Source organism: Poecilia reticulata, chromosome 6, assembly GCF_904066995.2.
Source record: "Poecilia reticulata chromosome 6, P_reticulata-male-v2, whole genome shotgun sequence".
Lineage (NCBI taxonomy): Eukaryota > Metazoa > Chordata > Actinopteri > Cyprinodontiformes > Poeciliidae > Poecilia > Poecilia reticulata.
Window position 1 is genome coordinate 3,782,013 of NC_088835.1, and position 15,820 is coordinate 3,797,832.

At 40.7% G+C, this 15,820-nt stretch overlaps 1 protein-coding gene across 7 annotated transcripts in view; it reads right to left on the reverse strand.

Moving 5' to 3' along the window:
• Positions 1-8,440: 8,440 nt before the first annotated feature.
• Positions 8,441-15,820, reverse strand: part of cadps2 (Ca++-dependent secretion activator 2) — a 280,025-nt gene continuing 272,645 nt past the window's right edge. For all 7 annotated transcript variants that reach the window (XM_081607676.1, XM_081607675.1, XM_081607679.1 and 4 more), the window contains 2 exons: positions 11,332-11,436; positions 8,441-9,059 (listed from right to left, as the gene is read on the reverse strand). In XM_081607676.1, coding sequence (XP_081463802.1) covers positions 8,889-9,059; positions 11,332-11,436 — 276 coding nt within the window. In that variant the 3' untranslated portion in view covers positions 8,441-8,888. The remainder of the gene's footprint in view (positions 9,060-11,331; positions 11,437-15,820) is intronic.

A 15,820-nucleotide genomic window follows, 5' to 3' on the forward strand; every position in this document is an offset into this window, starting at 1 on the left:
AACAGTGAAACATAGCAACATAGGAAAAAGAATAAAATAGGAGAAGCAGAGATTATTACAAAGCCATAAATATTTGAAGAAGTTAAACAGCAAAACAAAAAGGCATAAAGGAACAGTAGAGGTAGAACAGTTTGATATATGATTTACTAAAATTGATTAAAGATTGCGGAAGACCTTAAAAGAGAGTAAATCCAGCAGAAATAGAAGGCATAAAGAAAAGTAGACAAGGTAAAAAATTGTAAAAGCAGCATATATATATATATATATATATATATATATATATATATATATATATATATATATATATATATATATATATATATATATAATGACAATGAAAGTTATTCTTTTATTGTCATCATTTATTCACGCTGTTTCCACATATCAACTGCAGTCTCCCCTCTATAATGTCCACCAGACACCTGTCAGCTGTTCTTTGTTTGGGATTCCCTTCCATGTTTATGACTCCGTGATTTCTGATTGGCTGCCTGCAACAGACAGGAGTAATGTCGAGAAAAGTCGAGCTCATCCCACTTCCCCATGCTGGAGATTTTAGTTTAATAGTCACAATAAATGAAGTTACCTTACAAATAATTAGACAGGTGACATTAAGACCCAACAGTAGAGTCAGACGGTAAGAAAATGAATCTGGTTGTGTTTGTTGTTATTGTGTCCTGCAAACTTTGCTTTAATTCTACTTTTTTCTATTTAATCATAAAAAAATCATAGTCAGGCAGAAAGAGAGTCATGGAACAGGAAGAGCTGGTTTCCTGAAGAAAGAGGAAGTTTCCAGCCTGCATCAGCTGCAAACCAGAACTGCCATTTTGTTCACATGTTAGCAACTCGCTAACCGGCTTTTTTCAAATCTTTTAGGCTATGAAATATGTGCGAATATACATTAAGCTCTGTTTCAAAAAGTGAAACAGAGCTTAATAAAGAGCATAATTAGCACAACAGGAAATTAGTGCAAACCCAGAAATAGTTGAAACAATTGAATAGGGAAACAGCAAGAAGCTTAAATTAGCGGAAGCAGAAAAACTAGAAATATTTGAAGGAGCAAAATAGCTAAACAAAAATCATAAAGGATCAGAAGAAGCTGAACATTTTAATATATGAATTGCTAAAATTGATTAAAGATTGTAGAAGATCTTAAAAGATAGTAAAACCAGTAGAACCAGAAGGCAAACAGAAAAGTAGACAAGCAGAATGCATAAAAACAGAGCATGATAGACAATTACATTGAAAGAATAGGAGAAAGTGTGACATGGCTGTACTCCAGAGGAGTTTGACAGAAAACAGTAAGACTTGTAGCAATGATAGGAATAATTCCATAAAGTAGACACTAGTGGCTACATTTCAATGCATAAAGTACAGTGAAATATGTATGAACAGCATAATTTTGCTTGTAAAAAAGCAGAAAAAGTTCAAAAACGGCAGTTACTAGAGTGAACACTCTAGTAATGGATGACAGTTAGTGAATTCCACCTGTATTTCAAGGGGCAAAAGATTTGCACAAAAGGGCAATTATTTCAAAAAGTACAATAGTGAAGTTTACCAAAAGTCATAGCATAAATCTCCAGAAGAAGCTGAACATTTTGATATATGAATTAGTACAATTAGTGAAAGATAGTAGAAGTAGTAGAACTTTGTAAAACGTACGGAACATTATATAATAATAATAATAATAATAATAAAATAATAATAATAATAATAATAATAATCATAAAGAAATAATGAAACACTATTAGTGAGAATGCATTGAATGCTTTCTCACTGATCACTAGTTTTTGTCTTTAATAGTGAAAGATGTAAGCTATATAGATAAACTGAATCTGTTCTAGCAGACTTTTTGTATCTCACAGAAGCCACCACAGGGATCTGTCAGAGTATAAATCAGGGGGAGAAATTCTGCCAAGTTCTTATGTCTGAGCTACAGGTCTGCTGGCGAGAAGAAAAGAAAGCCCACAATGGTCTTCTGAATTTAGCAATAACTTCAGAAGGTCGACATTAGAACTTAACCAAAAATACGTTAGAAGTGTGTTAACAAGGATACAACAGGACATCATTCCAAACTGAATGTTTCAGCAGGTTTGGCATCTACACAAGCTTGAATTCTCAGTCAAGAAGTCACACCAAAATAAATTCAAAAACAGATAAAACAAAGACTGTTAAACCTTGGATTTACATTCCTCAACAACTCCATCAAAACAGCTATTACAAATCCTACATTCTGTTTGTTCATAATTCAAAATCAGGAACAAGTCACCAGAGCAGAAACATCAAAAAATGGTAAGTATCTGGGAAAATAGTGATTATTATTACTTTTTTTTTTTTTTTTTTTTTTTGCGTGAATGACAAACATACATAGAGTCATGAAGTGCCTGGTGCTTTAAACAGAAGTTTGGGAGGTTTTGAAAATGGTACATTTTTGTTTGAATTCAGCATGTTTACAGAGGGGAACTCACAGCTGATTAATGGACCAGACTTTATTGGCTATTCACATGCTTTTGTTGTTAACTTTGACCAATAAAATGCAAGTTTGAAGGAAACCTACACACACACTTTGGGACCTTTTAAAATTCCGGTCTGTGTCCAGAACTTTACGATCAAATAATCAGTTATTACTTCCTGGGACTCGACTTAAGAGGAAAGGAGAGGAAAGCTTTTTCTGTTGCTGCTCCTGTTTTATGGAATAACTTACCTTTCCAGATTAGATCTGCCCACAGCCTGGATCATTTTAGATCGCTTCTTAAAACTCATTTTTACTTTTTGGCATTTCATTGATGTATTGTTTTGTGCTCTGTTTTGTCATGTGTGTTGTCGTTCTTGTACAGCCCTTTGGTGCAGTTTTATACCTGTTTTAAAGTGCTATATAAATAAATTTGACATTGACCTTGACACACTAGGTCGATGGGGAAAAAATAGATACTTCAGAGTTGAGATTACCCACCATAATGATACTGGTGAAACATCCTAAAACCACTTATATGATCACAGACATTCATGTCTGCAGGAATGCTTTTCAGATTCTCATGAGGTGAATCCAGAACTTTGTTTTTAGAACACTTAATATATATAACGTGACACTTGCATGCAGATCTGGGCCTGCCAGCATGGGGCTGCACTGCTGCAGCTAGAATCAGTGTGATATGATGGTGACCAGGCGGTGATTGTATGAGCAGTGCTGGACGCCACATTGATCAATTGCATCTAGAAGCTGTAACACCTAAAATACAATTAAATTCAAATCAATTTGAATTTAATGCCATTTCACAACAAATATTTCAAGGTACTTTACAAGACAGTCACTTGACTTATTTCTCTGATTAGACAGAAACAGGAGGGCCATCACATGTCTCTGTTCTGGCTGTGCCCACAAACGGTGCTGCTTTATTCACTTTGCATCATATCACTACGTCACAGTCATCATCCAACCTCATCCCTTCCTCACAGCTCAGAGATGTTATGACCTTGTGACCAGGGGTGAAAGTAAGGGGGTACGGTCAGGTACTGCGCACCCCTAAAAGGTTTAGTGGGGGTACGCAGTACCTGCAAGAGAGAGGAGCGGCTGTCTGCTGTAAAGAATCAATGGATTCACTGTGCAGCTGTGAGTTCACCCACTAATCAGTCATGACTGATTAGTTTTTCAAGAACGATCTAAAACACGACTTAATCGGTTAATAAATAACTTTTTTCTCATTTCATATTGTTTCTGAACTGTTCGTGCTTTGCTAGAGCAGCGGTGCAACATGTCGATCGCGGAAGGTTTTCAGTGGATCTCAGCATTAGGTGACAAACTGAACGCCGCCAGTTCACTGAGACCAGCACGTCCTCTGACTCCTTATCAAAACGTTCGTAACTTTATTAAAGAACAACAAAAACATCAACAAAACGTGCTAAAATTAATGACCCAACAACAATAATCTCAGTAATTATTGTTTCAACAAGGTGTTGCGCAATTCTGTGCGTTTCGGTTCCATTACCAAAATAACAGAGCAGGAGTTTAAAATGAACTAATCAACCACCACTGTGTTCAGGGAGGCTTATTAATGATCGCAAAATAAATATCAAGCCTGAAAACCTAATATTGTAACGGACTGAATGTTATGTTTTTAAAGTAATCTCTGGTCGGCTTGTGGAGTGCAGGAGGTTGTCATGGCAACCGCTGTGCTTAAATGACAGACGGAGAGTAAAAAGTTCGGAGTGGTTTAGAGTTGATCACCTGTTCAGGTTTTACCTTTTTTTTACTTTTGCCTTGGTTCATCACAGCTGCTGTAATTTCTGAACTTTCAATAAACGACAAACTTGGACTAATTACCTCGTTCTTTGTGAATATACGTCATTTACAACATCAAACACGATAAATATGTTACATTAAGTATCTAACAAACAAATGGCTTCTACCGCGATAATTATGTGAAATTAAATTAATTGTCTAATATAAAAAAATAGTTTGGTGCTTTGAGCTCCGAGTCTGAGAGGCTTGTCCTTTATCAAACAAATTTTTTTTGGCTCTTATTTAGTGGAAATATTGATGTTGATGAGACTTTCTCTAAAATGATAACCTTTTTTCAACCTTTACAGCTCCACTATTTAAAATGAGGTTTTAACATTCACAAATGACAGTGAAATAAAATCCAGTCCAACATCTGGTTTGAGGTGATTCCTCTGGAACCTGTTGGGGGAAAAATATCCCAACTTCAGAAGATGAGCTTTAACCTAACAGAGCTCTGTGGTTCCTCCTATCAGTATGAGAGTCAGGGTGAGGAGGCGCCATGTTAGGAAGAGAAGTGGAAGCTGCAGGATCTTCAGAACAAACAGGTCATGATGCTGGGCTACTGATTATCCCTCTGTCTGGACACAGGATCAATAGAACCAGTTTAAAAGCTAAAATGAATGGTTATATGCCAGACATGGAAAACTGGGATGCACTCCATGCCATATATATATATATATATATATATATATATATATATATATATATATATATATATATATATATATATATACTTTTTTTGTTGTTGTAGTATCCCCAAGAATTTAAAACTACTTTCACCCCTGGTTGTGACTAACCCAAAATGTAAAATGAGTACAATACTGGAGAGAGTAAGAAGGTCATGCCAATCCAATAATAGATTCAAAGCAAGTAATATTTAAATATGATCTGCCAAGTTCTGGATAGGTACATTAACTGAAAAATATGAAACTGAGGTGCTGATTTGGTTCTGGTGCTAGTTCCTGTAACTGATTAAGCTTTGGGCTACAGAAAATGGTGATATGATTTTTACATGGAATCATGAAACTGGTCCAGTTCTAATCTCAGAGTTCTAACACTAAGTTGTGAGTGAAGAGAAACTGACATTTTAGCTATAGTCTTTGAACAAACGGATATGGCTGTGCATGGGATTTCCTATGCACCCTGAATGCAACACAGGTGTGCAGCTTGATAGCCTCTGCAGAGAAGAAAGTAGTGAAAGAAAGCAGCCCAATGACTGACCGTGTGTGCGTCGGTAAACCCGGGAGTTAATGTGATCATTCATGCATTCATGTTTCTGTTGGGCCATGAATGTGTTTTGTTGATTTGTTGGGAGTTTATCTCACTGTTTTGTACCTAAATGAAGCTCTGATAGGCGGCGGTCATAACAATGTTATTACTGACACATTTATACTTCGGCTGTTCGATGTGTGGTAATTCATAATATCATACTTTAAGTTTAGTCAGAAGTAAGATGCCGGTTTATTTAGCTGTATAGTGTATTTAAGTACAGCTTTGCTTTATCTCAGTTTATGTTGGAACTGTGGTTCTAATTAGCTTGTATTATTCTGCTTTGTTCACAGAAAGCACACACACACACACACACACACACACACACACACACACACACACACACACACACACACACACACACACACACACACACACACACACACACACACACACACATGTATGTACATTCTGGCAGCTTTGCTACATAGAGAGTGAATTTTGAATTGGACTCCTGATCTGTTCTGCATCCACACACATAAGTGATCTGGTCGGACACTGAAGCGATCGCTGCCAGCTCAGATCCAAAAGTCTTCTCAATAGTCTCGCTCACCATTTATTTAAGATTAGGTGTCAAAGCAACTTTAACAAATACCTAGAATGGTTTAAGCACTTCAACTACTTTGTTAGGTTCAGTCCCAAAAAACAGGATTTTTTGCAAAAAAGTAAGGAAATGTATGTTTTGTCAAAAGTAATTCTTTGTTGTAACAATGACTCTTTGTAATGAATTTAATATTTCTGGAAAGGCTGTTTAGTTCCCTTCAAATTGTGACACATTTGTGGCGACAATTCATTTATTGGTTGAACTGCAAGGATCGTGAAAAACTTGCCAGATCTTCTCTGCGAATACCAATCAGCTCATGGACCTTACCACAGGGTCTGCGTTTCATTGGCTAATGCCCATTTTACATCACAGTGCAGCTATCACGTGGGTTACCGGCTCACAAACTCACGCTAATGTACATTGTGGACTACTAGACCGACAGAAAGTTTTTGCATCAGGACTCGAAAAAGAATGGTTCTCCACTGTCAGTGGGGTATCTGTACAGGTGATGTCAGGTATCCTGATTGTGTTTGTGGAACTAAAATTCACAGATTTCCAAAATCTGAAATGGAATGCCTTGCTTGGATCAAAGCTTGTGCACGACCACATTTGCAGCTCAACCGTCATAGGAACAATAAGAACAAAATGTCTGCTGGCGTAAGTATTATTGCTTTGCTTTCTTTGTGTTTAGTGAATGAAAAAAATAAAGTCAATAATAAACACATCCATTATGAAAACATTCTTAGCCAAGTACAGCATAATGACAGTACCGATACAACTTCTACATCCTGAAGCCTGTCTGTTACAGCCTTACGTTAGCTGAACAGATCAATATGCAATGTGTACCGTATCTGACATACATTAAAGATTTTATTTCACCTGAAAAGGCTTTTTACTAAACTGTAATCGTGTTAGCCACGCTAGTACCGAGTATCAGGCCTAGGCACACTGAAACATTTGCAAACAACAGAAATCAGTCATTTCAAAAGTAACCCTCTAAACCATGAATGCCCGACTTACCTTACAACAATGGCTCTTAACCTTTTTTGATGTACCGAATCACCGAACCCTTCTTATTCCAACCCCCCCCGACACACAAAATACTTTGCGGTATTCTGATTTAGTAATGTAATTATATTAGTTGTGTAACCTCCCCCACGCCACTAGAGGCAGTACCAACCCCGAAAAGATGCGACTAAGGAGCAGATTTAGACTATAGAATTTGGTAAAAACTGTGAGCTTTGCTAAAGTAATTAAAGACAAAAGTTCAAATCCATGCTGAGAGTGGAGCTCCTTCAATCAGGGCTCCTCCGCAGCTCTGATTGGCCAAGCAATGTAACGTGATCCTCTGCAGCAAGTGATGGCAAAGCGGGGCGTCATCACGACTTTACACAAGTGTGTCTTTACCTCCGCGGCAGAGGCTCCGCCGAACCCCTGAGACCGACTCATCGAACCCCTGGGGTTCAATCGAACCCAGGTTAAGAACCACAGCCTTACAAGAACAATAGCCATCAGTGATCTTGTCCACATCTATATTTACGCTGAGGGTGTGAGAATCTGCTGTTTTCCTCGTCGATCGGTAGCATTTAGCTGTGATGCGCACAATGTTGGAGGCATCCCGTGGCTCAAAAAACTTGATGTCGTCCAAAAAAGATGACATGAACTTGTTGGTTCCTCTGTCCATTGTCGTGGCTGATATTTTTTGAAAATCCGGCAGAAATCCAACACTAATCGATTTAGAAATACTCTGTAGAGAGTCAGTTGAAACAAAATACGCCATGTTTAGACATAGAAACTAAGTCCCGCGAGGCTTTGTTTGTGAGCGATGCAGTCACGTGGGGCTGTTGAGGGGCGTTTCTGGGCGGAGCTTAGTAAGGTTCATTATGCTGCGACCCTGTTTGGTGTCCTTGATGACTGACGTCTGGTGAAAAAGTATTTTTGGCCATCTATCAATTTATTTCTTTAACAGGTTCTATCAACAGTGCATGAGATAAATGTACACAACCAAAGTAACCCATCACCCTGCCTTCAGGGTGCCAGCTTGGTCACACACATTCTGCAGCAGCATTTATCACTTAGTCAGCATGGTTGTATTTGTCAATCTGACAAAAACGCCAAGCTGATCTCAGGGGTTCAGTGGGGTTGAGGTTGGGACTGCCTCCACTCCCACAGTCCAGAGGCCGCCTCTGGTGAAGCCGCTGTGACGGTCAAAGGTCGCTCCCTAATAGTAAAGGTTGACAAATTCATCCTCATATTGCTCTGCAGTTTAACTCCAACAATGCAGGGCCTTTGTTCTCCTGTGATACACAGCACCACACTACCTACCACACTACCTCCACTAAAAGCACGTGTAAAGAATATTGGACAGTCTTTAATGCAATTTCCAGATGAATTTTCCTGACAAAAGTGGCAGCTCTTTAGGGAAATAAACAGATTGCACCAGTATAAAATAAAGTGATCAGAAGCATTGCTACAACTGGAAAAAAAATACTAAACACTAAACACCTTTTGTTATGTGGTAAGTTTGATTAGTCAAAATATTCAATGGAAAATGGACACTTCAGAGTTCAGTCTTGACATAGTGTAAATATTTTTCAGAATTACATGGATATCCATTTTCCCTTAAAATTATTCAAAACAAGCAGATTAACATTAGGAAGTTGACACATTGCCAAATAACATTCATTTTGTAAATTCATTCCAAGTATTTCATGATATGTCAAGTTTGGTGTGAGCTACTAAGTAAGTTTAAAACAAAGTAGTGAGACGTCAGAGAGGCTGCTGGAGGTATGTCTGGGTTTAGCTGTCCTCTTCATCACTGTCTCTCATGCTGATGCCCTGCAGGCCATCACCTGCCTTGACTGCTGCTGTGGCCTCCTCCATCGTCAACCGGTTGTAGACGGTCTCATAGTTCTTGTTGTTGAGCGTGTCATCCAGCACACCCTGCAGCCTGAAGTCACGGTAGGTCTTCTGATGAGACACAAGAAAGAAAGATGGGTAAATAGGCAAAGGGAAGAAATAAGAGAGCATGTGAGAAATGTAGAGAGCAGAAGGAGGTAGTTGCTATTCACTGTGTGAAAGGATAAAAGCTGGAAGATGGAGGATGAAGGACGTTCAGAGGCTTTTTTGTGTGTTAAACCAGGAAGGCAGAGTGAAGTGTCTCAGGGATTTTTACTTTCAGTAGGGAGCTATTATCATTCCGAGTCTCATTGGTTTCTACTTAAACTACCAAACTATAAAAAGACAAAAAGCATTTCAGCGGTTTTCGCTTTCATCTCTCGCGCCTCTTCTCACAGCTGCTTTCAAGGTCACTTCAGTGCGGCTTCATTTGCGTAATTTTTTTCTCACTGCCTCCATTGTCAGTTGTGACTTTTTTCTATGAATTGCTCAAAACGAAGAGCCACTATTTAGTCACACAAAGACTCAGGTTTGAACATCTGGGTCTGCTGAGGCTCCTGTGTGGAGTTTCGACATTGTGTCTCTGCCTTCACGTTTCCCCTCCGCTGTCCTCAAGCTGCAGACAAATCTTGGATAATCTGGGTGAGGTTACATTTTCAGAGAGGTCCTCTTCAGTCCACTGATGAAGATCTGATTAGTCAAGTTTATGAGTATTGCACATTTCCGTAAGACAGTACATGAAAAAAACAAAACACAATGAAAAAACGAACAAACAAAAAAAAAAGAATTAAGATTGGTGATAAGCCTTTCAGTGATTTATAAACTAGCACAAGTATAAAAAAGTCTATTCTCTGGGCTACAGGAAGTCAGTGGATATCAAGCAGGATGTGTCCCAGGACCTTGAGGTACCCCACATGTGACTTTTGTCTGCTTTGATAAGAAGTTATATATTGACTCAAAGAAATCCTGTTCTTTATGTAAGATTCAAACCAGCTGAGTTCTAGTCCAGAGAGTCTGACCCAGTGGCTACAGTAATAAGTCATGGTCAATAGTGTAGAACCAGCACTGTGGTTCATCCACAGTGCTGGTTCTGTGAATGCCATTAAACACTTTGATGAGGGCAGTGGTAACCATGGAAACCGGACTGGAAGATGTCAAAGTGGTTGCTCATCGTTTAGAAGCTGTTTAAATGTTGGAACCCTCATCAACTTTTTTATTTAACTAAAAAATATCAGGCTTTGACAAGTTGGAAGGTAGTAGGAAAAGAGTCAGCAGAGTCACTATCCTGCTACATTTGGATGCATCCCTGCTCCAACACACCTAAATAAAATGGCTGAATAAAATTTCATTAAGTTCTGCAAACTTGAACAATTCATTTGATTCAGTTTTTTGTGGAGCAGTGATGCGTCCAAATGTTGCAGGAGTGTCAAGGACAGGAGGTGCAGATTTGCAGGCAATGTCAAAAATCATGACACTTTTTCCTAGTCTGTAAATTGCCATTACACTGGATTAGACAGTGTAATGGCAAGTACCAGTAGCCTGCAGTCTGTACTTTACTTGGTGTTTCATGTGAAATGAAATGTGTTAACTCCAACAAATTGTCCAGAACAATGGCATGATGAAAAAGCATGGCAGAGGAAAAAAATCACCTGTGGTCTACCCACCTCACTTCAATTGTGTCGTAACCATGAGAACCAGCTTGCTGATTTTTCTCTGACCATTGCAGTAAAGGTGAAATAACATGAATGTTGTTTTTAACTTATTTAAATGAGGACATTGTCAGCTGCTATGTTTAAGCAGAATCAGGAATTTATTAAGGAGGCGCGCCCACCCAGCAGGGGTCTGGAAGCTGCTGCAGTTCCAAATATTCTCTAAAATAGACACTTTCAGTCAAAACTGCACTCATTTTCAGCAGCTTTCCAGATAATTTGCATGTACATATTAAATAAAGTTTTTTGAGGAAAACGTGGGTGAGGTTATCTACATTTGAACTAATGTAAAAAATCATAACAGACCATCTTTAATGATTTCATTTTATTAAAAAACCTGATAAATGAATGAGAACTAGTTCATGTCAGAAGTGTGACTTCAGCTCAGACATAAACATGTTTTAACCTCTGTGAGCTGAGCTAGTTCTTCTTAAACACTCTAGACCCACTGTGTAATTGAAGATCCTTTTTTCTAAGAAGGTGTAAACCCATTTTGGTCTTGGAGCCTCTTGGATTAGTTACTAGCTCAGGACTATTGGAAAAGTTAAGAAATTAATGTTTAAATGCAGACAGAAGTATGTATCCATGCAGAGATTGTCTGCACAGTTTGCTCTAATTTATAAGACTTTGTTTACCTTCACAATCCTGATGAGTACTTTCAGCTGGTAAATGTGGAGCCGCAGGTCCAGTCTGTCAGTCAGCCAAACACACACAGTTCTCATGGAGATTGTGTACCATTGCTGTAAGAGGCAGAAAAAGCATACTGAAGAGGACAAGTTTGTATATCTGAAAGACAACAGGACTGGGGGAAAGCCTCAAAAAGCTTGTTCAATATGAAACTTCACATTCCTGCTAAAAACATGCTTAAACCTGTTTGTAAAGTCAGGTCACTACAAGCAAGCAGTCTGAGGTGGGCCAGTGCTACACTATTTCTTTTACAGGCACCAATATCAGATAAAAACTATACCACATTGTGTAAACGTAGTAACAGCTGCTCAGTCCATCAAGGACACTCTTATCTATTTGCCATTAGAGGGACTGATAGCCGTTTACTCACTGACATCTTCCTTCAGTCCTGCAGACAACACTACAACACAAGGTCAACAAATCTGCAGCATTAAGCAGGAAAAGTCAAAGAGGGGAAAACATTCCCTTATTCAAAGACTGTCAGTTTAATGAAAACTGGTGAATACTGCATGTCAAGGGAAGAGTTCAGGGTTTCGCTTTGAACTTCAAAAAGACAGAGGAGAAAAAGAAGAAAATCAGACCCATAATTCATTTGAAGCATTTAAATGTGCACATTAGGTGACTTTATTCAGATACCAGCTGAAAGACAGAAAGCAGAGAAAAATCACTGTGACACATTAATGACCTGTAATATTCAGATCTACTTTGCAATCCAGCTGGACGAATCTGGATATTACTATCAAACTAATAATGACAAATTTTGTAATTACCTTCCAATTTAAGAGAACAAAAAATAACCCAAAGTTCATTTCATGCACTTGACAAAAGTCGGAGCATGTCCACGAACATTCAAGGGTTTCATAAATATTTAATTCCATGTACAGTTTGAGCAACCTCTGATCTCCTCCAGGATGCCACCTAATTATACTCAAGCTAAGAAGCAGTTTTCTCTCAGTCTAAGCAGCAGAAAACATGATAATTCACAAATTGTGAATTACCATGTTCAAGTTCAAAAGCGGGCTACACAGAGCTGTTGCCTTGCAGCACGAAGGTTCTGGGTTCGATTCCCGGCCCCAGTCTTTCTGCATGTAGTTTGCATGTTCTCCCTGTGCATGGTGGGTTTTCTCCGGGAACTCCGGTTTCCTCCCATGATCCAAAAACATGACTGTCAGGTTAATTGGCCTCTCCAAATTGCCCCTAGGGGTGAGTGTGTGTGTGCATGGTTGTTTGTCCTGTGTGTCTCTGTGTTGCCCTGCGACAGACTGGCGACCTGTCCAGGGTGACCCCGCCTCTCGCCCGGAACGTTAGCTGGAGATGCACCAGCAACCCTCCTGACCCCACTGAGGGACAAGGGTGTAAGAAAATGGATGGATGGATGGAAGTTCAAAAGCATTCTCCAAGTTGATTTCTTTCCCTTCCAAACTGAGTTCTGACTAATGCTTTCTTAAAAAGAACCTTCAGAGTTCAGAATGTTGTTTTTTTTTTACTAGCAGCAAAACTTACCAATAAATTCAGAGTTTGTAGGTGTTTTAGCTAAACTGAGTTAGGAAGCAAAACAGTCACCATAAGAAGAACTGGCATGAATAAAAGAAATATTGATTTGGGTTGTTGATCATATTGACTTGTCTAGAGTACATGTGTGCTACTGACCAATTTACAGTGGTGGGAAGGAACAAAGTACAAGTACGGCGTTACTGTACTTAAGTACAGTTTTCGTGTATCTGTACTTTACTTAAGTAGATTTAATAATGGATACTTTCTACTTTTACTCCACTACATTTTACAGTAAGTATCTGTACTTTCTACTTCACTACATTTCTACAAACTGTCGCGTTACTCGTTACATCCAAGTCGCGTTGTTCTTTTTTTCCGTTAAAATGTGAAGTTCAGGGATTTAAGGTGGCGCCGTAAAATCCAAGCAATAACGTGACTTAGTGTCTGTTGTCACCCATCGGCTCAATCAATCACATTTTATTTGCATAGCACATTTCAGCAGCAAGACATTTCAAGGTGCTTTACATAACAAAAATAAATAAATAAAAACTAAAACCAGCATGTGACATTGAATAAACAGTAAGAAAGAGAAAGATTTTGAAAAAAAAATTAAAAAAGATAAAAATATACTTTTGTTATGGAATTTAAGCGCCTGTCGTCGCCGGACTCCACCGTCCGTTTAACACAGGTATTATCCAGGCCCCATCGCCTGACAGGACAAGGTCTCCAACCTTGCAGCACCAGGTTCCGTCCACCTGTCACGCAAATTTTTGCGCTAGGACTTTGCCGTCCTACATGGATTTTTGTGCACTATTTTTACCTGTTAGTTTAGAATTAACAGGGTTTTTCCGTGCGCGCAATGACCCTCAGTCACTCGTCACTTTTACATCATTAGAAAGAGGAATAAAAAGAAATTAATAAATAGATAAAAAGTAAAGATAAAAACATTAAAAACATCGAAGACATCAAAACCCTAATTTAGCCATAAGCAACTCTAAACAGGTGGATTTTAAGTTGAGATTTAAAGGCACCCAAGACAGTGTTTCAGCTGTTTTACAGTTTTCTGGAAGTTTGTTCCAGATTTGTGGTGCATAGAAGCTGAAGGCATCCTGACCAGATGCCCGAGCCTCAACTGGCTCCTCTCGACGTGGAGGAGCAGCGGCTCTACTCTGAGTTCCTCCCGGATGACCAAGCTTCTCACCCTATCTCTAAGGGAGAGCCCAGCCACCCTGCGGAGGAAACCCATTTCGGCCGCTTGTATCCGTGATCTTGTTCTTTCGGTCATGACCCAAAGCTCATGACCATAGATGAGAGTGGGAACGTAGATCGACCGGTAAATCGAGAGCTTCGCTTTTTGACTCAGCTCTCTCTTCACCACGACGGACCGGTACAGCGTCCGCTTCACGGCAAACGCTGCCCCAATCCGCCTGTCGATCTCCCGCTGCCTTCTTCCCTGATTCGTGAACAAGATCCCCAGATACTTAAACTCCTCCACTTGAGGCAGGACGACCCCCCTGACCCGGAGAAGGCACTCTACCCTTTTCTGGCTCAAGACAAAGGCCTCGGATTTGGAGGCACTGAGCCTCATGCCGGCTGCTTCACATTCGGCCGTGGACCGCTCCAGTGAGAGCTGCATATCACAATCTGATGAAGCCAACAGGACCACATCATCCGCAAAAAGTAGAGATGCGATACTAAGGCCACCAAAACGGATCCCCTCAACACCTCGGCTGCGCCTAGAAATTCTGTCCATGAAGGTAATGAACAGAATAGGTGACACAGGGCAGCCTTGGCGGAGTCCAACTCTCACCGGAAATGAGCCCGACTTACTGCCGGCAATGCGGACCAGACTCTGACACCGGTCATACAGGGACCTGAAAGCCCTGTATCAAAGGGCCCGGTACCCCATACTCCCGGAGAACCCCCCACAAGACCTCCCTGGGGACATGGTCGACGTCTTCTCCAAGTCCACAAAACACATGTAGACTGGTTGGGCGAACTCCCATGGACCCTCCAGGACCTGCTGAGGGTGTAGAGGGTCCAGTGTTCCACGACCAGGACGAAAACCACACTGCTCTTCCTGAATCTGAGGTTCGACTATCCGATGGACCCTCCTCTCCAGGACCCCTGAATAGACCTTACAAGGGAGGCTTAAGAGTGTGACCCCCCTGTAATTGGAGCACACCCTCCGGTCCCCCTTTTTAAACAGGGGAGGACTGCTTCTACAGCTTGACAGCATCCCTCACCGAAGGTGTCCACCAACGGGTTCGAGGGTTGCCGCCGCGACAGGCACCAACAACCTTGCAGCCGCAGCTCCGATAAGCCTCCTCGGCAATGGAGGTACGGAACATGGTCCAATCAGACTCGATGTCCCCCAACTCCCCCGGAACGTGTTTGAAGTTCTGCCGGAGATGGGAGTTAAAGCTCCGTCTCACAGGGGACTCCGCCAGACGTTCCCAGCAGACCCTCACTACACGTTTGGGCCTGCCAGGTCTGACCGGCTTCCTCCCCCACCACCGGAGCCAACTCACCACCAGGTAGTGGTCAGTGGACAGCTCCGCACCTCTCTTCACCCGAGTGTCCAAGACATACGGCCGCAGATCCAATGAAACGATGACAAAATCGATCATCGAACTGCGGCCTAGGGTGTCCTGGTGCCAAGTGCACATATGGACACCCTTATGCCTGAACATGGTGTTCGTGATGGACAATTCGTGACGAGCACAGAAGTTCAACAACAGAACACCACTCGAGTTCAGATCAGGGGGCCGTTCCTCCCAACCACGCCTCTCCAGGTCTCACTGTCATTGCCCACGTGAGCGTTGAAGTCCCCCAGTAGAACAAGGGAGTCCCCAGGAGGGGCACTCTTCAGTACCCCCTCTAAGGACTCCAAGAAGGGTGAGTAATCTGAACTGCTGTTCGGCCCGTAAGCACAAACAACAG